At 40.1% G+C, this 25,247-nt stretch overlaps 1 protein-coding gene across 1 annotated transcript in view; it reads left to right on the top strand.

The window, feature by feature from the left end:
- DOCK11 (dedicator of cytokinesis 11) overlaps positions 1 to 25,247 on the top strand; it is a 207,940-nt gene that overhangs the window by 91,711 nt on the left and 90,982 nt on the right. Inside the window, exons 36-41 of the mRNA XM_075835963.1 lie at positions 2,736 to 2,802; positions 3,675 to 3,722; positions 7,324 to 7,463; positions 9,297 to 9,412; positions 14,297 to 14,434; positions 19,116 to 19,298. Coding sequence (XP_075692078.1) covers positions 2,736 to 2,802; positions 3,675 to 3,722; positions 7,324 to 7,463; positions 9,297 to 9,412; positions 14,297 to 14,434; positions 19,116 to 19,298 — 692 coding nt within the window. The remainder of the gene's footprint in view (positions 1 to 2,735; positions 2,803 to 3,674; positions 3,723 to 7,323; positions 7,464 to 9,296; positions 9,413 to 14,296; positions 14,435 to 19,115; positions 19,299 to 25,247) is intronic.

Genomic DNA, 25,247 nt, shown 5'->3' with positions numbered 1-25,247 from the left:
ATAGTTTATATAAGAGAGCGTGTCTCGGTCGACTGCCTAATCCCCAGCTGATGCTGAGAGATCACTGATTGCAGGGATACGGGATGGAGATAGCTCTGCAGTCCTACAATTAGGCAGCAGATTAGCTACTGAACTGCGCGAGTCATTTATCCAGAGAATACTTCACAGGGTGTGTGACAGGGTGAGACTAGGTGAGTTTACATGTCTGACACGGCTAAAAACATGATGGAGCTTGATGTGGGACGTGAACTACTAACCCCAAATTCCCAAAATGGAAGTGACCCCCACATCTGTTGTAAAGACTATGGATAACCCCTTTAAAGGATAAACTATATGCACAGAATATGTGATAAATATCTGATTCCTGGGGGCACTGCATCTATTGGTCCAGGTGATCAAGTGACCCTTTAGAACTAAAATGTGGTCTGATTGGTATCTAAATCACAATTATAGACAAACACAATCTAACTACCGTATTTTCCGGACTATAAGGCGCACATAAAATGCTGAGAATTTCTCAGAAATAGAAAGTGCGCCTTATAATCCGGTGCGCCTTATATATGAACCCGACAGTAAAGAGAGGGGTTCATACAGGATCCTTTACCTCTATCGTGGGCGGCAGGGGTCGGCGGCGGCATACCACAGCACACACCATGCTCCTCCCCCCCGTGCGCCTAGGAATGAACTGAAAAAGTACGGTAAGGGTATGTGCACACACACTAATTACGTCCGTAATTGACGGACGTATTTCGGCCGCAAGTCCCGGACCGAACAGTGCAAGGAGCCGGGCTCCTAGCATCATACTTATGTACGATGCTAGAAGTCCCTGCCTCGCTGCAGGACAACTGTCCCGTACTGTAAACATGATTATACTACTGGACAGTTGTCCTGCAGCAAGGCAGGGACTCCTAGCGTCGTACATAAGTATGATGCTAGGAGCCCGGCTCCTTGCACTGTGTTCGGTCCGGGACTTGCGGCCGAAATACGTCCGTCAATTACGGACGTAATTAGTGTGTGTGCACATACCCTAAACGTTTTGATTTGCAATTACAGCTGAACCAGTTGCAAGTTATTGTTAAAAAGTGTAATAAATTTTGACTTGCAGTCTGAGCAATGGTTTATTTAACGGTAATGTGCTGCGCCTTATAATCCAGTGCGCCTTATATATGAAACATGATTGCTTATAAGGCGCTCATAGAAAGTGCGCCTTATAATCCGGTGCGCCTTATAGTCCGGAAAATACGGTAACCTAATAACACACAAGTTGTACTGTTCATGTATTTTATTAAACACATTCAGTAAACAGCCACAGTGTAGAAAGAAAAAATAAGTGTTAATGACGTCTCCAAAAACTAAGTAGCAAAAAGTGTTTCAAATAAAGAGATGAGATTGAAATTGTGGGTTTCAGGTTCTTTCCCCATTAAATAAAGGCACACAAAACCTGGTTACTGTCAGATCTGTTCTTCTTAAGAAAGATTGGTTAGTGTGAACCATGTCTCGAGGCCAACAGTTTTTACACATGAAGCTTGAAAACACTACAACTGTATATATGCAAACCTATTACACGAATCTCTCGCAAACTATATAAGGGACACTAAGGAGATAAGGGGAAACCAAATCTTTTTGCTGATGACATGATATTGTATCTTAACAACTCAGATGCTTTCTTAATGAAGGTCATGGAAATTCTTATTGATTTTGGATATTTCTCAAGCTTCAAGATCAATATAAAAAATGTGAAGTATTTTTCCTTGATCCAGTGAGTCACAAAGTCAGAAAATGTCAGTAGCACATGTAAAGTTTTTATATTTGGAAATTTGGTTAACTAGAGAATTGTATTTATAAATGTAATTTTACCCAGGTGATACAGAAAATAAAGAAGGAACTACAAAAATAGAAAGATTTACCCCCTCTCTATTATTCAAAGAGCTCACCTATTATAAATGGTCAGCTTCCCAACTTGGGACTTACGAAAACAGTGTAGCTTTAGTGGGCTCCTCTGTTTCGGGAATCCTGACCACCTCTCCACTGATTCCCCACCTGGATGCAGCAACCAGCGGCTGTCTTACCAGGCAAGGATTGGGTTGAGAGACACCCCTTCTCGAGTTAGGTGCTGGTCCTAGAGCTGGGATAACTGACACAAAAATGTGATACTTAAAGATGCTTTGTCACCACATTATAAGTGGCCTATATTGTACACGATGTGATGGGCGCTGTAATGTAGATTACAGCAGTGTTTTTTATTTAGAAAAACGATCATTTTTGACTGAGTTATGACCTATATTAGCTTTATGCTAATATGTTTGTACATGATAGGCCACTTATAATGTGAGCCTCTTTAAAGCATAACGTTAAAAAAAAACTGCAGCAATTCTACACACCTGGTTGGTTGGATCTACCAATGTAAAAAAAATAACAAAAAGCACAAAATTGCTGTATTTTAAGCCGGCGTTACATTTTGCTATGTGTGATAGGCCTGGAGTGGAGAGGGGCATTATTTGTTTACTTACCAAGGCAGTCGCAGTCCCCAGTATCACAACTCAGGGATCTAAACATAACAGAAATTAGATTGGGTCTTACCTATTCTTGTAGAGTTTCTTTAAGACCACTATTGGTATTTTGACTAAAGAGCTAAATATGTCTGACTTGATATTTATGACCACGGAGGACATCAAAGTAACATATCTCACACTTGACTTTTATGTAGCCTAATGTCAATTTTGTTGTGTCCTCAGATTCTCTGATTAGCTACTGGAATAAAATGTCCCCACAAGAACTGTTGAACTTCCTTACACTTCTAGAGTAAGTTGGACAATGAAATTTACTACTGCACTTCATTTGGCTTGTTTTGTTTTTATAATTTATTATGCAATTGTAAAGTGAGTTGAAAGGCTCATAAAACATTTAACCACTTGCTAAAAGTATAATGCCATTTAACCTTTTATTACAACTTCCAGCTGAAAGAACAATTACAACAATTACCAGATTTTCTCTTGATTGCTTCCTGCCCATTGTCCGTGGTAGCCAATATAAGGCTGGGTTTACACTGTGCGTTTGTGTAGTGGTTTTAACATGCGTTTTTTTTTGTTATGATAGATTAATTCACATATCTCCCAATGGGAGTTCATTAACCAAAACAAAAAAAAATGCATGTTAAAAAATGCACAGTGTGAAGCCAGTCTATAGGATTTGATAGTGGGATCTGATACCACTTGTAAAAGTGATCGTGTCTTTACAATGTCTGACTTTTCAAAAGATTTTCAGTTTTAAAACACATGTAAAATAGGCCATTTATTAAAGCGTTTTTCTTGGCGTCTTTTATACATGCTTTGTTTTTCTTGGCCTTTTTTTTTGTCATTATGTATATGTGGCATATCTACAGCATGCTGAATTAAAAAAATAAATAAATAAATAAATAAATTTAAAAAAAAGGCCACTGACCTCAAAAAATCTTTTTGGAAAATTCAGACAGATTTTGACTCGATTTGCTCATCTCCATATAAAACCATTATATATTATATGTAAATAATATGTAATAATATATGTAAATAATATTTTACATGTTTCCCTACAGGGTCTTCACATATTTTATATAGACATGATGTTGTCTTGTATAAAACTTTAAATTTACAAGTAATCCTGCGATTATTTATGTGATTTTTGTTTCTTTCTAGGGCTTGCCTATTTCATTTCAGATACGTAGGAAAAAGGAATATTGCAAGGTAAGAGTATTATTTTTTGAATTGTAGAATGAGTACATTGAAGGGAAAGAGAACTTAGATATTTTGCTCAAAGTGCACCTGTGAAATAGATGCGCTTTTAGGCTAGGGCTTCACAACATTGCCCGTGAATCATTGCAATATAGCGGAATAACGGCTGGCAGAACCGCATATTTAATGTTTCCCTATTGAAAGAAAGTCACATGTGAATCACATTTTATGTGATGGTCGCAAGATTGCTTGAAACTTTTTTTGCATTGAGGTCGAGCGGCACAATCGTGGTTATCCTGCAATTTTACGGCAACTTGTGGGAGATGCCATGTCACCATAAAGCGCTCCCAAATGATCATTAGATGAGAGCAGTCGATTTATCCAGTTTAATTGGGTGGCAAATGACATTTCAGGCACACTTTGAAACAAATCAAAACAATATTCTGAAGCTTAACAAATGTATTTGTGTCACTGTTGTCATTGTCATGTAATCAGATATATGAATAAGGATTTTTTTGTGACAGTTGGACGGTCGCGTGCAACATTGTTAGAAAAAAAATTAAAATTAGGTTACGTTATGGTAATCCCACAATTTTAATGCGATTGACATTTGTCAAATGTCGGTGTGTAGTCTTAGCCTTAGGCTGTGGTTACATCACATTTGGAAGATCCATCCTCATATATATATATCTTTCTATAGCACAATAAGGATCGGATCGTGGCGCAAGGGAGAGGGGAAACATTTCCTAAGGAAATATTAGAGAATGTATTTCCTCTTGTAATGTGATCTGATCCTTCTTTATATCTAAAAAGAAGTAGAGGGGAATGGATCGCCTGAAGGTAATGTAAACCTAGCCCAGCTGTTTCATTGTGTTTTATAGTGTGCTACAGTTAATTTGTCATGGTACTGCATGTAATTGTAAAAAATTTTTAGGGTACACTCAATCATGGCAGATTTGTTGCAAAAATTTCTGCGACTGAAAATCAATTCCATTCATCTAAATAGTTGTTTTGGCTGCATGTACATGGATTTCTGCAAACCCCGTTCAGATTAAGGGGACAATCACAAAAATGTCTTTCATTGCTTATCTCCATTGGAAAAAAGGATGGGGCATGTTAAAATCCACCATGTTCAGTGTTTATTTCCCCTGGCAACAGGTCTTAGGGGACTGACAAGCTGTCCCTGTACACATTAGATGTCAGTAATCTAATTGTTTAATGTGTATGTCCAGCTTCAAGTTGCTTGTCCAGGATAAGAATGACATAGCTGCTCTCTTTCAGAAACAGTGCCACACCTGTTCATAGGTTGTGTTTGGTATTGCAGTTTGGCCACATTCACGTCAGTGGATCTCTCAGTAACAATCCATGGACAGGTGTGGTGCTGTATCTGGAAGAAAGTAGCCATTCTTTTTTCTAATCTTGGACAACCCATTTTAATAGCAAGGAAATTAGATTATGGGCCTCACTGTACTCATATGAGTCTACACATTCTGTGTACTGCGCTGCATAATTTGACAATGATATAAGGAACAGTATATAAAGTTAGCAGAGGTTAGTTTGTAAACTTAACTCGCGATTTACAGAGAAAACAGTTAAATTAGTTATTCGACAATTCAAAATAAAGTAATAAAGCAAAGTCCAGTATTTGCAATTTAGAAGAATTCTACATTGTGTAATCAATGACTATTTCTGTGTATTTCCAAAAGGGACTTCATGTCTCAGAATTATGATTTAACCCTTCGTAAACAATTGTCGGGTATTTACAGCTTCCTTTTTATTCCTGTTGAAAAATATTTTTTATTACTTTTCTGGGCACTAAAGTCTATTCTCAGGGAACTTATATGAACTGTAGAAATATGATAACATTTAGATTATTTTTAATAATAATTTCAGTTGTACTTTAGTTTGTTGTATCATACAACATTATTTTGCGAGATTTCATATTTTCTTATATTTTTGGATACGCCTTACTGACTATAGACAACAGTTATTTTCTCATATCCATACAGTACTCCCAAACAGCATTCATTTCTGGCAGGTGTTTATGTCGCTTCTCTATCACCCACTCGTCATAAAAAACCCAGAGAGCATGCACATGATTGCCTTCATCAAGAGAAGTACGTTTGCCACATAAGATCTCCAACATCTACTAATTTCCGTTTTAATTTTTGGACATGTAAACGTTCTAGAACATCATATCTGTGGGGATCTGTGAGCTGGATCCTCTAATGACTGGGGCGTAGCTATAGGTCACACTAGGGCCCTGGTGCCTGAGGGGGCCCAAAGGTTTCTCTGCCACAAGACTCCAGTGTTATAAGTGGTGCAGATCTTTTATTAGGGTATGGTAGGTGTGACATATCTTTTATTAGGGTATGGTAGGTGTGACATATCTTTTATTAGGGCATGGTAGGTATGACAGATCTTGCATTAGGGCATGGTAGGTGTGACATATCTTTTATTAGGTCATGGTAGGTATGACAGATCTTGAATTAGGGGCCCAACTCCAGTCGGAAGGAGACAGGGTTGAGGACTTCAATGACATTGTATGGCCCTATAAACCGGGGAGCAAACTTCTTGGACGGGACTTTAAGGCGCAAATTTTTTGACGATAGCCACACCAGATCCCCGACCACAAACAAGGGGTTAGCAGAACTTCTTCTATCTGCCTGAGTCTTTTGTATGCTCTGGGACGCCTCTAGGTTCTTCTGAACCTGGGCCCAGACTGTGCACAGTTCCCGATGAACGACCTCTACCTCGGGATTGTTGGAACTACCAGGTGAAACGGAGGAGAACCGTGGATTAAACCCAAAATTACAAAAAAAGGGGGAGACCCCTGACGAGTTACTGACCCGGTTATTAAGGGAAAATTCGGCGAGGGGAATGAATGAGACCCAATCATATTGACAGTAAAGCCAAGGTCAATAACAAGCAGAGGGTAGTAGTTCAAGAAGCTGCAGCAGGGCCAGGAAACCAGCAGAGAAGAATCACAAGCAAAGGAGGAACAGGAAAGGCAGGTATAAATAGACAGAGGGCGGGAGCTAGCTCCGTCTGGCCAGGCTGTGATAGGCTCTCCCACTCCTAAGCCTGCCATCCTGAGTGGTGGAAGATGGAGTCAGTCTCACAGACATAGAAGCAGGTGTAGACTGATTACCTATGGGCGTTGACACAGAAGCTGTGTCTGGCAGATCCTTTACAAATACAATGTATACTATATGTTTATATATACATATATATATTTTATAAGCAGTGTATATATATATATATATATGTGTTTATATTTATGTTATGTTGTGCAATTCACGTGATTTTCTATCCAGTTTTTGTATGCTCTGATTGTTCATATACAGCATTATGTATCACTACATTCCTCCATTGTAGAATACATGTATATTGCTTAGTTTATCTGTATACTTTATATTCTGTTTGAGTTTTAGTACCAAAGTTCTCACCAACTTTTACCCTGAATCCGCCAAATATATTTAGTAATATTTGTTCAGCCTTTTAACAGGGGTTTCTTTAGCATGAGTGTTTATGTTGTAAATAAACTTGATATAACCCATCAGTCTGCGGTGCCTTAATAGGTAATAATTTGTAAAATCAACTGTCTCTTTAGAGTTCAGGATGCCTGGATATCTAAGCAGTTTGTGGCAGGAGACAGAAAATCTCAGACAATGCCTGCTCTGCGGAGTAGAACTGGAGCCACACGTCTACAACACCTTAGCAGTTTAGAAAGTTCCTTCACACTTAATCATAGTAAGTATTTGACAACACTTTACATCAGCTTTCTCCAAGAAATAATAATAATAGTTATAATGTTTATTCCTAGTGCCAGTGTGGAAATTTAAAGAGTCTCTCAGCCGTGTTCTTTATCCCAGTGTACAAGGAACCCAGTCCACACAGATTATTTTTCGGACTATAAAACGCACCCAGGTTTATTCCAAAGAAAATCAGGAAAATATTTCATACTAATTAAAACTTCCCTGGAGGTCTAAAGCATTGTTTATTGACCTTTTCAGGCAAAGTACCCCCTAGTGACAATAAGTTGCAACCGACTACCCCCAAGGAAGCGATCAGTTATAAGAGTGTACTCACAATACTCCGTCACAGATTCTGTCCGCTTTGACGGGATGAGTAGCACAGCGTGCATCGCTATTCTTCCCATCAAAATGACAGACACTGCGACGGAGCCCATTCATGATTTTTGAACAGAAAATTGGAGCAAATAGCACATAACCAACCCGCTGCTCAAATTTTTTTTCTATACCCCCAACTCACAGCATTTATATTGCAAGTAGTACATATGACTACTTTCAGCAGGCCACAAACATTTTTACAGACCACATATTAGACTTGACCAGACCTCCCTTTATACAGACCCCAGACCAGACCTCCTAAAAATTAGACCCCCTGATCAGACCCCTTTAATACTGACAGCCCCAGATCAGACCCCCTGGTCTAGGGTTTATTATGATGTTTTTTTATATATTGTTCTATAGTGGTCTATTGTAGTGTTATATATTGTTCCCTGTTCCTTATAGGCATACAGCCAGGTGGCCTTTGTTAGGCCCCTATTTGCCATGGCAACCCATCGGCGACCCGCGATCGTTATTGACCGTGGCATCTAAGGTTTGAAATGGACAGGATCGTAAATAACTTTGGTCCAGCCCGTTAGTGCCGAAGCTCGGCTGTCAATAGACAGCCACTTCCCGTGCCAGGCTTATTCCGATTCCCTGTGAAAAGGTGTATGCATCGGAATAAGGCCCTTTAGTGACTGCCTTAAAGAGGTTACTAAGGGGTTAATATATTATTCCCTCTTAGACTAGTGTAAATAAGGAGATTATACATGGTGGTCTGGTGATTTACTGACCTCCCCAGGCTACAGCGATGTGTCCTGCCATGTCCTGTTTGGAAGTTGAATGCAATGTGCACATTATGTTCATCTTCCATTATAGCCCTCCACTGATCATACAGATCAGTACCGGTCAGGGAGGGAGGGGACTGTGCGACTGTGAACGGCTGCACAGTTCTCTCTATGACTAGGCATGAGTTCCTTATTAAGAAAGTGGTCAAGGTGGTGGTCCCCTGACTGTACTATAAGATGCAGGGACTTATTAATAATATTTTTGTTGCCAAAATGTACGTCTTATAGTAGAAAAAATACAGTATGTGCATATATACATATTCATACCTATAGAGCTCTCAGCCCAGTGCAAAATTGTTTGCTTTTGGTTTTATTTGCTCAAGGTTTTGCAAGTATTTTTTTGAGCCAAAACCAGGAACAGAATCTAAACAGAAGAAATTTATAAAAGGAAGGATTTATAGGTCTCCTCTTCTGGACTCAATTCTGGTTTTGACTTAAAAAAATGCAAGCAAAATCTGCTGTAGGAACCCAGCCTAAAGATAACAATAGTACACGCGGGTGGCTAGTATTATCCATTGTCCATGTATTTGGGAAAAAAGATGATCAATATGCAAGGCCTTGAGTCGTGAGACAAATACCATTAATGTGCTTACTTGCATGCCGTCTGTGAATAAATGTTGTTTCCTACATTAAATACGTTTATTGAGCACGTACTTTACCTACAGGTTCAGGTTTTACTGAAGCTGATATTTTACATCAAGCGTTGCTAGAAGGTAACTGTACGACTGAAGTCTCCTTAACCGTACTGGATACCATCTCTTTCTTCACACAAACCTTTCGGGTAAGCTTTTGCTTTTATGGCTAGAACATGTAATTTGTGGGCATAGAAAGACCTCAAATTCTCTAGATTTAAGAATAGAATAGATATTGTTACCATATTCAGGAACCTTCAATGATACAATGGTCTGAATACAGAATAGTCAAGACTAACTATTCTGTATTCAGACCATTGTAACATAAAAGGAGAGCTCAAGCAATGGGTGGGCAGGCAAAGATCTTTCCTTTGTAGATTGTAAGCCCTCGTAGGCAGGACCATCTCCTTCTGTGCCAGTCTTTCACTTAGGCCACCTGCACACACAGATTTGTTGTGGATTTTCTGTTCGGTTTTGTGAACGGAAGAGTGTTGCAGGCAAGTGGATGCCTCTGAACTTTTTCCGCACGGAAATCAGAGCAGATTTTCAAATCCACACCATGCTTATTCTGCTTTGGATGTTAACTGCAGAGTTGACCCTATTTAATGTAGAATGGGGAAAACCCACTGAAGAAACGCTGCCGAAAATCTGCAACAAATCCACTACATGTGTGGGTGCCCTAAGGGCTCATGCACACGTTGCATAAGTGCAGCGGAATTTCAGTATGGAATTTCCATGCTGAAAATCTGCAGCATTTTTCAGTATCAGGAAAGTGGATGAGATTTTAACAAATGTCATCTACACACTCCAGAAAAAATCAGCAGAAAACAAGTGTGGAAATGGACTTTCTGTGTGTCAATTTATATTGCGTAAACACTGTGGAATTTCCGCTCAAACTTGTGAACGGAAATTCTGCAGCATTCGCATCTCGTGTGCAGGAGGTCTTGGGGTTCAAATCTGTCAGAATTTTCCCAAAAATGTTCAAAACCCCATCCACAATCCACACATATCTGAAAAAAATCCACTCAGGCTCATTATGTTGCTGATTAAGGCCTTATTCACATGAAAGTGGTAAATGTCCGTGTGGCGGCTGTTGAAACAACGGCCGTCACACAGACCTATATAATACAATGTGGCCGTCCACGCAACGGTTGTTTCAACGGACCGTGTGAAGGATCCGTGAGAAAATAGGACATGTCCTATTTTTTCACACTTCACGCATCCCTCCATAGACTGTAGTCTATGGGGGATGCGTGATATCGCATCCCGCAGCGCAGGGCACGGATGCACCTCGGATGTGAAAAACGGCCGTTTTTCACATCCAAGAAGCGCAACGCCCGTGTGAATCTAGCCTTACACTGTGGATTTCACCCTTTGCAATTCACAGAGTAAAATCCTTGGCAAAATGTTAATACACTGTAACATGCATGTTTAACTTGTTCTGAATCAGAACATCAGTTTATTTTACTTGCTGGTTTTTATCGTTTATTCAGCACCCTGGAAGTTAATGACGCCATAAAATGAATAATAATTGATAGTAACCAATAATAATAATAGAGCAGATTCAGATCTAATGAAAAGTCATTTAATTACCATATATATAGATATAGATGACAGCAGTGTAAAACAAATGACAGCATCAGGCTTGAGAAAGGTTGAGGTGTGAACGGAAACATTGCTCATTCTGTTCACTCTCTGGTGAATAAACCAACAACTCTCCATCAATATTATAGTCCTGGTGCTGTTACTTGATCTACACGGCTGTCGTCTATTTATACCAAGGAGTTGATTCATCCTTTCACTGGTAACGTGCACATGGCCTGATATACAGCTTGTTTTGAGTGCTGTGTTTGTCCTCTTTTTACCTTGCTATATATATCAGTGATAGGTCGATGGCTTGGTGCAGTGGTCTCCAAGCTGGTGCTCTCCAGCTGTGGGCAAACCTCAACTCTTAGCATGCTTTGACAACCTGTGGCTGTAAGTGCTTTCTCAAAGTTGTAGATCATACAGAGAATAAGCCTAAATGGGCATTAGGGCGTGACGAAGCGACTCAACGTTGTCTTCCCCCTCTCCTTGGTGTGAATGCTCCAGCTGCTCCTGTCACTGCTCGGCATTTCGTTGCCTTGCTATCTTGGGTAGTAATTTGGCTGTGGGATCCCTAGGCCACTTCTGCCTTCCTGCGCTTGGACGTCTGCGGTAGGGGCGATTGCATACTGCCTGCGGCTCTTCTCCTCATGCAGCTTTCATTGCTGCTCCTCCTTCACAGCTTGTGCTGTCAAAAACACTAAAGAAGAGACCATGCAAAATTTGGGCATATCTAGTAATGTGTTAAAAATATATACTGCATATAAGGCTAGATTCACACGAGCGTTGTGCTTCTCGGACGTGAAAAACTGCAGTTTCTCACGTCCGAGGTGCATCCGTGTTTTTCCCTGCAGTATGTATGATAGTCTATGGAGGGATGTGTGAAGCGCAAAAAAATAGGACATGTCCTATTTTCTCATGAACCCTTCACACGGTCCATTGAAACAACGGCCGTATGAACGGCCCCCTTGACTTACATATGCCCTTTAAGGCCGGGGCCGAGCGCGCGCACCTTAACATTGAGAGCCGGACCAGCCGGCCGCGAGTCCTAGGAGGGAGACGACGGCAGGAAGCCAACGGACTGTGGTCATGGGCGTCGCCAGGTAAGGAACAGCGGCGGTCCGCGACCACAGCCGTGACATTACCCCCCCTCTTCTTAAGTCCGGAGCGCAAGAGGAACTTCCTTATGAGGGTAGGAACATTGAGGTTCTCTTCTGGCTCCCAGGACCTCTCCTCAGGACCAAACCATCTCCAGTCCACTAGATAGAGAAGAGAAAGAGCAAAAAAACATGGCGCCACCTTGTGCAGGTCAATAGGTTAGGTGGGTGAGGAGAGGGGGCATTACCATGCTCACCTAGGCTGAATGCATAAAGCGCAAGGGTAGGTCCACATATGCTGCTGCCAGATCCGAATCGGTTCCCGGAGGGGACCGCTTAGTATAACGAAGACAGGAAGGCCTGAGGAAGACGCTTGTTCAGCGTCAAAACACGTAGCCACGTCTTGTTCTAAATAAATGATATTATTATATCTGGACTCTACCACCTTGTTATTCCGCAATTTCACCACGCAGCAGCACCTCCAGATGATCCACTTTTTTCCTTCCTTTCTTCGTTATACTAGATAGAGAAGGTTCTTCCTCCTATTCTCTTAAAGTCCAGAATCTCTTTTACCTCGAACACATCAAACGACCCGCTGGGAGCAACTGCAGACCTATGAGCTTTACTGAAGTGGTTCAGAACCACAGACTTAAGGAGGGACACGTGGAATGAGTTAGGGATCTTGAGAGTGGGAGGCAACCGAAGTTTATAGGATACAGGGTTAATCCGTTGCAGAACTTCGAAAGGACCGAGGAACTCGGGAGCGAATTTGTGGGAGGGCATCTTGAGACGAATGTTTCTCGAGGATAGCCAGACCTTGACTCCAGGAGAGAACTGAAGAGGAACTTAGTCTGCTGCCAGATGTGAATAAACGTCCCAAAAGAAGAATTGGCTACTGGTACATGAGTCATGGCTGGCACAGGGAGAGGAAATTGAGGATGCTGGCTGCACACAATGTAGAAGGGAGACGAGGCAGTAGACCCACTTGTGTGATTATTGTTCGAGAACTCCGCCCAAGGCAGAAGTTGCACCCAATTGTCATGTTGGGCAGATATGAAATGGCGGAGATAGTTCTCCAAAATTTAATTGGTCCTTTCCACTTGACCATTGGACTGTGGGTGATAGGCAGAGGAGAAGTCCAACTTTACATCTAACAAGTTGCACAGGGATCTCCAGAAATGATAGTCACAGGAATAGGTAATTTGGAAGAGGTTTTGACGCTTGGAGTCGTCCCCCCTATAGTTGCCTCTCCAACCAACCCTAGGTGCTGGAGTTTCCCGGCTTCTGTGGACATTGGCACACAAAATGACTCTTAAGGCTGCAATACAGACATGAACCAGAAGAGCGTCTGAGCTGTTTCTCCTACTCGGACAACTTGACCCTGTCTACCTGCATCGGATCTTCAGGCAGCACAACAGGGGAAGGCAATAGTGGTCTATAAATTCCCCCCTATGATTTCTAGTTTTGTTGTTACACCGGCTCACCATTTTTTATATATTTAGCTAAAACATGTCTATAACTCCACTAAAAATAAATTAAGATTTCATGTTGAATCCAAAAATGTATTAGAGTTAGTGGCTTTTAAATCCTTAAAAAGGGCTTTGTTTCCAAGATATATAAATGTATTTTTACGGAATCCTGTAAGGTTACCCAGGTCCGAGAACAGATGCTCTAGGGATCTGGTTTTTAAACCTCAGGAAAAATTATCAACATTTTATGAATATTCAAGTTTTTAATAAATAATTCTCATGCTACTATACAGTTAGTGATAATCCATAGACTCTATGGCTATGTTCACACGGTTGTATTACACACCGAAAATGAATTGAAATCCGACGGCCGAAGGCTTATTATTGATTTCAATGGGAATTACCCTCTGTAGTTCACATGAGGCGTATTTTACAACTGAATTAAAAAACGCAGTTTAAAAAGACGCTTAAAAAAAAGGAAGTGACATCCCTAATTAAAGCGTTTTACAAGTTGATTTTTCCAGTTGAAATCTTTCCCATTGTCAATTCAAAAAACGCCCGAATATAAACCTCAAAATACAATTCAAATATGCTTGTAACATTTTAAAAACGCTATAAAAATACACTAGTGAACGCCTGGATTTCAGAGGCTGGTTACTCTTGACATCAGCTTTGTATTTTTCAGCCTGTAAAATATGCTCTGTATACTAAGCCTATTATTTTGTCAATAAAAATGATCTTGTGATGCCTTATTGATATAAAACAATTGCATTTGCGATCATATTGGGTATTGCCACTATACATGCAGCTCTAGCAACATACTCAATAAAGTAAGTTATTCACTTAATTTCAGAGAAATCTATATATTCTTTATACCTTATAGACACAGCTCCTTAACACCGAGTGTCAGAACCCATTGATGAAGAAAGTATTTGATATCTACTTGGCATTTCTAAAAAATGGACAATCTGAGATCTGTTTAAAACATGTCTTTGCATCGCTAAGATCCTTCATTAGCAAGGTAAGTTGTTGATCTACAATACTGCATTGGTAATATTGAAATGCAATGGTTTGGAATGTATTATACACATATAGCACTAAATATGAATCAGTAGGCAAGTGCCACAGGAACTCTAAAACAGTGGTCTTCAACCTGTGGCTCTCCAGCTGTGGGAGACTACAACTACCAGTATTCACTGATAGACAAAATATTGGTTATTTTAAGATAATAGGTTAAAATAATTATTTGGAAATAAGAAAATGGAAGGGTTACATACTAGGGAAATTTAGTAATACTGTGCAAGTGGTGAACTAGTATCTCTCCTCCATGCAGAATGTGCCAGATTTATCAACAGGGTGCACACCCTGGCATAGGCTAAAAACAGCTTCAGGTCAGACATACTTAGAAAAGTGGAAGAAAATGTTAATAAACGAGTCAACCCACTTTTCCAACTCATTCATACATATATGTTAGAAAAAGTGGCACCCGGGCTATAAAAATGGCATTCTGCCAGGACACCATATTTTTGCCAGAATTCTGTTGTAAGTAAATTGATAAATTTGCTCCTTTGTGTTTAGCAAAACTAGAATCACCAGAAAACCTGAGATTGTGGCGTGAAAAAAAAACAACTAATATTTGAAAAAAGTCTGCCTATATTGGTTCTCTTCAACATCTAAGGCTGTGTTCACACTTGTGTCGGGGCTTCCATCCAGAGGCGTAGCTAGGTTCTTCAGCACCCGGGACAAAGATTCAGTTTGGTGCCCCCCCAACCTCTTTCCCGACATCTCCTTCCCCATCGCCATGTTTGTTTTCTCTACAAATCTATGAGGTGTCATTTTTTTTCCACATTTCTTTTTGTGTAACTCGAGCATAAAACCATCTGTACATTTTACAAGCAATATAGTTCTATATACAGCACCAGAACTAAGCTCATTACATATATACAGCACCAGAACAAAGCTCATTACACATATACAGCACCAGAATAAAGCTCATTACATACATACAGCACCAGAACAGGCACATTACATATATACAGCCCCAGAACCAAGCTCAGTTCATAAATACAGCACTAGAACAAAGCTCAGTACATATATTCAGCACCAGAACCAAGCTCAGTACATAAATACAGCACCAGAACTAAGCTCAATATATATATATATATATATATATATATATATATATATACACACATATACACTACCGTTCAAAAGTTTAGGGTCACTTAAGGTTAGAAATAATGATTTTGATTTGAAATAATAATTTTCTCCTTCAAACTCTGCTTTCGTCAAAGAATGCTACATTTGCAGCAATTACAGCATTGCAGACCTTTGGCATTCTAGCTGTTAATTTGATGAGGTAATCGGGAGAAATTTCACCCCATGCTTCCAGAAGCCCCTCCCACAAGTTGGATTGGCTTGATGGGCACTTCTTGCATACCATACGGTTAAGCTGCTCCCACAACAGCTCTATAGGGTTGAGATCTGGTGACTGCGATGGCCACTCCATTACAGATAGAATACCAGCTGCCTGCTTCTTCCCTAAATAGTTCTTGCATAATTTGGAGGTGTGCTTTGGGTCATTGTTCTGTTGTAGGATGAAATTGGCTCCTATCAAGCGCTGTCCACAGGGTATGGCATGGCGTTGCAAAATGGAGTGATAGCCTTCCTTATTCAAAATCCCTTTTACCTTGTACAAATCTCCCACTTTACCAGCACCAAAGCAACCCCAGACCATCACATTACCTCCACCATGCTTGACAGATGGCGTCAGGCACTCTTCCAGCATCTTTTCAGTTGTTCTGCATCTCACAAATGTTCTACTGTTTGATCCAAACCCCTCAAACTTCGATTCGTCTGTCCATAACACTTTTTACAATCTTCCTCTGTCCAATGTCTGTGTGCTTTTGCCCATATTAATCTTTTCCTTTTATTAGCCAGTCTCAGATGTGGCTTTTTCTTTGCCACTCTGCCCTGAAGGCCAGCATCCCGGAGTTGCATCTTCACTGTAGACGTTGACACTGGCGTTTTGCGGGTACTATTTAATGAAGCTGCCAGTTGAGGACCTGTGAGGCGTCTATTTCTGAAACTAGAGACTCTAATGTACTTGTCTTGTTGCTCAGTTGTGCAGCGGGGCCTCCCACTTCTCTTTCTACTCTGGTTAGAGCCTGTGTGTGCTGTCCTCTGAAGGGAGTAGTACACACCGTTGTAGGAAATCTTCAGTTTCTTGGCAATTTCTCGCATGGAATAGTCTTCATTTCTAAGAACAAGAATAGACTGTCGAGTTTCACATGAAAGCTCTGTTTTTTTAGCCATTTTGAGAGTTTAATCGAATCCACAAATGTAATGCTCCAGATTCTCAACTAGCTCAAAGGAAGGTCAGTTTTATAGCTCCTCTAAACAGCAAAACTGTTTACAGCGGTGCTAACATAATTGCACAAGGGTTTTCAAGTGTTTTCTAATCATCCATTAGCCTTCTAACACAGTTAGCAAACACAATGTACCATTAGAACACTGGAGTGATGGTTGCTGGAAATGGGCCTCTATACACCTATGTAGATATTGCATTAAAAACCAGACGTTTGCAGCTAGAATAGTCATTTAGCGCATTAACAGTATATAGAGTGTATTTCTGATTAATTTAATGTTATCTTCATTGAAAAAAACTGTGCTTTTCTTTCAAAAATAAGGACATTTCTAAGTGACCCTAAACTTTTGAACGGTAGTGTATTTCTAGTCATTTTGCAACTCATTTAATAAATATAAGTGTGAGTTTTCATGGAAAACACAAAATTGTCTGGGTGACCCCAAACTTTTGAACGTTAGTGTACATAAACAGTACCAGAACCAGGCTCAAAACATATACAAAGTACAAGAACCAAGCTGGGTACATATATACAGCACCAGAACAAAGCTCAATACCTATACACAGTACCAGAACCAAGCTCAGTACATAAATACAGCACAGAAACCAAGCTCAATATATATATATATATATATATATATATACACAGTACCAGAACCAAGCTCAGTCCATATATACAACACCGGAACCAAGCTCAGTACATAAATACAACGCCAGCACCAATACAGCTCAACTTAGTGCAACCACTGCCGTATAGGTTTGCACTAAATTGTATACAGCTCCCAGCATGGCCCAAACAATCATAAGGATATGCTGGGAGATGCTGTTTCACAAAAAAAATCATACCACCCATCATCTCGCTGCAGATCATACAGTGACTACAGTACAGGATTAGAGGCAGAAGAAACATTTACATTAAGTGACTCACAGGTGACGGCAGACTCTAGTTGTTCTTTTTCTATTTTCTTTTCCATCCGGTCCAGACCTCTATGACTACTTTTCTCGGCCACAGCCCATGTCTTCAGCTTCTCACTTTTCAAACATTTCTGCACCTATAAACGAAGATAAAGTTCTGATGATGCCACACACTGTACCCTTAAATATAATAGCGCCATACACTGTACCTCTAATTATAATAGCACAGTACACTGTGTACCACACACACCGTGCCCCCTGTAGATGGTGCCCCCCCATAGACCCCCCTATAGATAGTGCCCTACATAGATCTCCCTGTAGATAGTGACCCCCATAGAGCCACTGTAGATAGTGCCCCACATACAGCCCCCTGTAGATAGTGCCCCAGATATAGCCCACCCCTATAGATAGTGCCCCACATATATCCCTCCTGTATATAGTGCCCCACATATTGCTCCCCCTGTATATAGTGCCCCACATATAGTTCCCCCTGTATATAGTGATCCACATATAGCCCACCCCTGGAGATAGTGCTCCACATATAGCCTACCCCTATATATGGCGTACAACATATAGCCCACTCCTGTAGATAGTGCTTCACATATAGCTCGCCCTATAGATAGTGCTCCACATATAGCCCACCCCTGTATATGGTGCCTCACATATAGCTCTCCCTATAGTGATCCACACATAGCCCACCCCTGTATATAGCCCCTCTGCAGATATAGCCCATCCTTGTATATAGTGTCCAACATATAGCCCACCCATGTAGATAGTGCCCTACATATTTCCCCACCCCTTTAAATTATGCTCTCCATATAGCCCACACCTGTGTATAGTACCTCACATATAGCTCCCCCTATAGTGCTCCACATATAGCCCACCCTGTATGTAACCTCCCCTATAGTTAGAGCCCATCCCTGTCGATAATGCCACTCATATTTTTATTAGGATAAAAAAAAAAGAAAAAAAACGTTACATACTTTCCTTAATCCCATTCCCGCGCCGTCCGGTGGCAATGCAGACCTGCTCTCTTCTGAGCAGGTCTGCTGGGGTTGAACGAAATAAGCAGTTCAATGGTGTAATCGCGCTGCTTGCATCATTGAAAGGGGCTGATTGACAGGGCAAGTCATTCTGCAGCTGGTTTCAGTGGCGCCGCCGCCCCCCTCAGAGAGGCAGCAGGCCTGGCACCCCCCCCCCCCCACCTTCCCTCTTAGTTGCGCCCGGGGAACATGCCCCACCTGCCTCCGCTAGCTATGCCCCACCTGCCTCCGCTAGCTATGCCCCTGCTTCCATCATACAACAGATGTGACCAGCGCCCGACGGACCCTATTGACTTACAAGCCTAATAGTATAATTATTATTGTCTTTATAATGTCCAGGTTTGTCATATTGTCTAAAACTTTTATTCTCTGTTGATTAGTTTCCCTCAGCTTTCTTCAAAGGGAGAGTCAATATGTGTGCAGCGTTTTGCTATGAGGTTCTCAAATGCTGCACATCCAAACTTAACTCCACCAGAAACGAAGCTTCAGCTGTTCTGTATCTGCTCATGAGGAACAATTTTGAGTTCACCAAGAGGCGGACGTTTCTCAGGACACATTTGCAGGCAAGTGGTTAAAGAGAAAAGTGACTTGAACAGTCATCTCAGGTTCTGTTATATGAGATTTTTTATTAAAAGTAAGACAACCCTTTAACATGTACGTATTCTCAAAATTAAACTCATTTTTTACTCCAATAAAACTTGGAAAGAAACATAAAAATTTCTTATCCTAGTTGCATTCTCTCTTATAAATAATTTACCAAAAAAAAACTAAACAAAGCACAAAATGTGTTATAACAACCACACTTAATCTCCTATAAAAATACAGAGATATCATTTAAATTAGTTTTTTTAATACTAGTAAATTGTTTGGAAATATACAAATCTAGAAAATAGAAAAGAATGAGATTGTATGTATTGTGTCAAATATTTACCATTGTTTACCGAACTTCACAATGGAAAACATAATGTAAGAAAGAATTATGTAATCTATATTGTGCTTGAGTATACTAAAGAGAATGTTCATTCCGTAACAACAGGAAACATAAGATTTAGTCCTCATTCACACAATGTTGGGGTGTTTGATGCATTATTACTTGCAGTTTTTAATAGGTAACCATTTGAGTGACATATTTAATTTTCTGTATCTTCAAAAATAACGTACATGTAATGCAAGACAACGGACTATTAAGAATGCATGTATATAGTACAACTGAGAAGAAGAAGAAATGGTTGTTCTCTCTGGGATCACCGTCTTGTGCGGTAAACACGCATGCAGTAGGCTCATCAGAAAATTTCGACCACAACAGAGGTTTTTCTTTTAAAGTGATCTAAGTCACCTTTATTTAGCATTTGCTACCCATGGTAACCGAAACAAATTAATAAAGCAAAAATTACTTCAGGAAGATTATTTAAAAGTAAGTATTTATAAAATGTCCCTATAATTTTTTTATTCATTTGATGAATGTAGAGAGATACAATCTAATTTCATGTAGATTGTGTTATTAAAAAAAAAATCCACCAAAGGCTAAGATAAAAGAACTATAGAAAATAGAAGAACACAAGGTCAGTGAACTTCACTAGTTGTGGAGAGAAGACATTCTACACAGAGCTGAGCAAAAAGAATGAAAAGGGGGATAAAAAAAAATCAAGTTAAGGCCCAATGCCCTGCAGGAGCATTCTTCTGTAGGTAGCAGGCCCATGGGGTCCAGGTCTTCTTCAAAACCTCTTGAGGATCCTGAAGCAAGTTAATAAATCTGTCCTTAACCATTATCCAGGAACATTTTTGTTTGACAAAGTTGAAAGGTAAAACTGTTGGCTTTCTAATGTTTACTAAATCCAGCACATAAGTAGTTCTGAAATAAAAAATCTCTTAGACTGGCCACCAACATAGAAGCCAATTACAGTTAAATCTGATCCCAAATAATACTAATGTAAATGTTTTTACAAAGATGTGGTTTTTAGAGGTCACTCGTTGCTAATTAACCTCTTCCCGCGCTGCTCCGCAATAGTACGTCCTGCAGAGGGGTTAGTTCCCGCATCCAGACGTACTATTGCGGAGAAGTTCCCGGCGCACACTGTCCTAACGGACAGTGTCCGGGAACCGGGAGGACAGCTGTCCCTGACAGCTGACACTCCAGCCTTGCCGGTCAGCGGACCATCGCCGCTGATTTCGGCAATTAACCCCATACATGCGGCGACGGATTGCCGTCGCCGCATTTAAGTGGTTTGAAGCACATCGGCAGCCCCCACGAAGTGATCGTGTGGGCTACCGATGCTTGTCGTGGCAATCGGAGGTCAGACAAATACCTCCGGGTTGCCATGTACGGAAGCCTCGGAGGAGCAGCCTCCTGACGCTCCTCCGAGACTTCCTGTCAGTGTGACTGTCACGTCACAATGACAGTTGGAGTGCATTACACTACGTGTGTAGTGTAATGTACTCTAGCAGCGATCAGAGCTGCAAGTCTAAGTGTCCCCTAGTGGGACAAGTGAAAAAAGTAAAAAAAGATAAAAATGTTTTAAAAAAGTGTACAAATAAAAGTTATAAGTTATATAAACAAACACTTTATTTTTTTCCTATAATAAGACTTTCATTATAGGAAAAAAATGAACACGTTAAAAAAAGTACACATATCTGGTATCACCGCGTTCGTAACGACCCCAACTATAAAACTATAATGTTATTTTTCCCGCACGATGAACACCCCAAAAAAAATCAATAAAAAACGACACCAGAATCGCTATTTTTTGGTCACCACCCCTCCCAAAATAGAGAATAAAAAGTGATCAAAAAGTCGCATATACCCGAAAATAATACCGATAAAAACTACAACCCATCCTGCAAAAAACAAGCCCTTACACCGCTTTTTTAACTGAAAAATAAAAAAGTTACGGCTCTCAGAATATGGTGACAGAAAATAAATACTTTTATAAAAAAGAGATTTTATTGCGCAAACGCTGCAAAACATAAAAAAAACCTATATACATATGGTATCGCCGTAATCGTACCGACCTGCAGAATAAAATATAATGGTCATTTATAGTGCACGGTGAACGCCGCAAAAAATAAACTAAAAAACATTGTCAGAATTGCTTGTTTTTGGTCACCCGACTTGCAAAAAACTTTAATAAAAAGTGATCAAAAAAAATTGCATGTATCCCAAAATGGTACCAATGAAAAGTACAGATTGTCCCGCAACAAATAAGCCCTCACGCAGCTCCGGTGGTGAAAAAATAAAGACGTTTTGGCTCCCAGGAATATGGCGATGCAAAATGTGCAGTGTTTTCTAAAAGCGGATAACATCCGACATTATTTATCAGTGCGACGCTGGCCACACATCTATGAATTATTATTTATTTACCGCATTATTATACCCTCTTATTATGCCCTGATGTTCTCCGCACAGATTACATACACCCCCACATTATAAACTGAAATACCAGCGAAACCCAAAACAGAAAAACTACCAAGCAAAATCTGCGCTCCAAAAGCAAAATGGCGCTCCCTCCCTTCTGAGCCCTGCAGCGTCCCCAAACAGCAGTTTGCGCCCACATATATGGCAGCGCCATACCCGGGAGAACCCGCTTAACATTTTATGAGGTATTTGTCTTCAGTGGCACAAACTGGGCACAACATATTATGCACTAAAATGGCACGTCAGTGCAAAATTGCAATATTCACACCAACCGCTGTGCATTAACCCCTTTGAGCACTATGACTTAATAGCACGTCATGGTGCGGGGGTGATGTATGGAGCGGGCTCACGTGCTGAGCCCGCTCCATATGCTGCGGGTGTCAGCTGTGTATTACAGCTGACACCCAGGACTAACGGACAGGAACAGCGATCGTATGGTTACAGAAGCCTGTAAGAATAACAATATACTGCAATACATTAGTATTGCAGCATATTGTACCCGCGATCCAATGATCGCTGGTACGAGTCCCCTAAGGGGACTAATAAAATGTGTACAAGAATTAAAGTTATTAGTAGTGAGAAAGAAAAAAAAAGTTTTAAAAAAAACCTTTTCCCATTTTTCTTCAAAAGTAATGTAAAAAAATAAACAGAATTGATATCGCTACGTCCGTAAAAGGCCGAACTATTACAATATACAATTATTTAACTCGCACGGTGAACACCGTAAAAAACGTAAATAATTTAAACCGCCAAAATCGCTGTAGTTTGTTTTTACCACACGGCGAAAGCTGTAAAAACTAAAACCCCAAAAAATGGAATCAGATTTTTTTCCTATATTACTTCAATTTCCCAGTACTTTTTATGGCTCTTTAAATGGTATCAATAGAAACTACAATTCCTCCCGCAAGAAATAAGCCCTCACATCACTCTACTGACGGAAAAATAAAAAAGTTATGGCTCTTGGAAGGCGGGTAGTGAAAAACGAAAATAAGAAAGCAAAAAATGGATCAGTCCTGAAAGGGTTAATTCATTTCTAATGAAAAAAATGTATGACCACATGTGGGGTATTTCCGTACCCAGGAGAAATTGCTTTATAAAAATTGGTTGTTTATTTCTCCTTTATCCCTTGTGAAAATGAGAAAATTCAACATTTTAGTGGAAAAAAATTGTGATATTAATTTTCTCCGCCTAATTCTAATAAATTCTGCAAAAGACCCGTGGAGTCTAAATGCTCACTATACCCCTAGAAAAATTCCTTGAGGGGGGTTTCTAAAATGGGGTAACTTGGGGGGCTTCCACTGTTTTGGTCTCTCCAGGGCGTTGCAAAGGCGGCATGGCACCGAAAATCAATCCATCAAAATCCGTGCTCCAAAATCCAAATGGCGCTACTTCCCTTCTGAGCGCTGCCATGGGTCCAATCAGCAGTTTATTACCACATATGGGGTATTGCCGTAATCAGGAGAAAATGCTTTACAAATGTTGAGGTTCTTTTTTTCCTTTATTCCTTGTAAAAATGTAAAATTTCTATGCTTTTTCAGAAAAAAAGTTGATTTTCATTTTCACTGCCTAATTCCACTAAATTCGGCAAAAAAACGGTGTGGTCAAAATGCTAACTATACCCCTAGATAAATTCCTTGAGAGGTGTCGTTTCCAAAATGGGGTCACTTTTGGGGGGTTTCCCCTGTTTTGGTCTCTCCATGGCGTTGCAAACGCGACATGGCACCGAAAACCAATCCAGCAAAATCCGTGCTCCAAAATCCATATGGCACTGCACTCCTTCTCTTCTGAGCCCTGCTGTGGGTCCAATCAGCAGTTTATTACCACATATGGGATATTGCTGTAATCAGGAGACATTGCTTTACAAATGTTGGGGTGATTTTCTTCATTATTCCTCGTAAATATTAAAAATTTCTATGTTTTTTCAGAAAAAAAGTAGATTTTAATTTTTACAGACTAATTCCAATATATTTAGCGAAAAACCTGTGTGGTCAAAATGCTAACTATACCCCTAGAAAAATTCCTTGATAGGTGTAGTTTCCAAAATGGGGTCACTTTTGGAGGGTTTCCCCTGTTTTGGTCCCTCCAGGGGGTTGCAAACGCGACATGGAACCGAAAACCAATCCAGCAAAATCCATGCTCCAAAATCCAAATGGCGCTCCTTCCCTTCTGAGCCTTGCTGTGGGTCCAATCAGTAGTTTATTACCACATATGGGATATTACCGTAATCGGGAGACATTGCTTTACATATGTTGGGGTGCATTTTCTTTATTATTTCTTGTAAATATTAAAAATTTCTATGTTTTTTCAGTAAAAAGTAGATTTTCATTTTTACAGACTAATTCTAATAAATTTAGCGAAAAACCTGTGCGGTCAAAATGCTAACTATACACCTAGATAAATTCCTTGAGGGGTGTAGTTTCCAAAATGGGGTAACTTTTGGGGTGTTTCCACTGTTTTGGCACCACAAGACCTCTTCAAACCTGACAAGGTGCCTAAAATATATTCTAAAAAAAAGGAGGCCCAAAATCCACTAGGTGCTCCTTTGCTTCTGAGGCCGGTGCTTCAGTCCATTACCGCACTAGGGCCACATGTCGGATATTTCTAAAAACAGCAGAATCTGGGCAATAAATATTGAGTTGCATTTCTCTGGTAAAACCTTCTGTGTTACAAAAACAAAAATGTATTAGAAATTAATTTCTGCAAAAAAAAAAAAAATTTGTAAATTTCACCTCTACTTTGCTTTAACCCCTTAGTGTCTAAGCCTGTTTTGGCCTTCAGGACCAGCCCCATTTTTGCAAATCTGACATGTGTCACTTTATGTGGTAATAACTCCAGAATGCTTTTACCTATCCAAGCGATTCTGGGATTGTTTTCTCGTGACATGTTGTACTTTATGATACTGAAAAAATTTTGTCATTAAATTCAATATTTATTTGTAAGAAACGCAAAGATTTAGAGAAAATTAGCAAAAATTAGCATTTTTCTAAATTTTAATGTATTTACTTGTAAAACAGATAGTAATACCACACAAAATACATACTAGTTTATATTTCCCATATGTCTACTTTATGTTTGCGTCGTTTTTTGAACATTCTTTTAT

The sequence above is a fragment of the Rhinoderma darwinii genome, chromosome 8, assembly GCF_050947455.1.
Source record: "Rhinoderma darwinii isolate aRhiDar2 chromosome 8, aRhiDar2.hap1, whole genome shotgun sequence".
NCBI classification, from domain to species: Eukaryota; Metazoa; Chordata; class Amphibia; order Anura; family Rhinodermatidae; genus Rhinoderma; species Rhinoderma darwinii.
The sequence above is the reverse complement of the archived record's forward strand: the minus strand, read 5'-3'. Positions and strand labels throughout refer to the sequence as shown.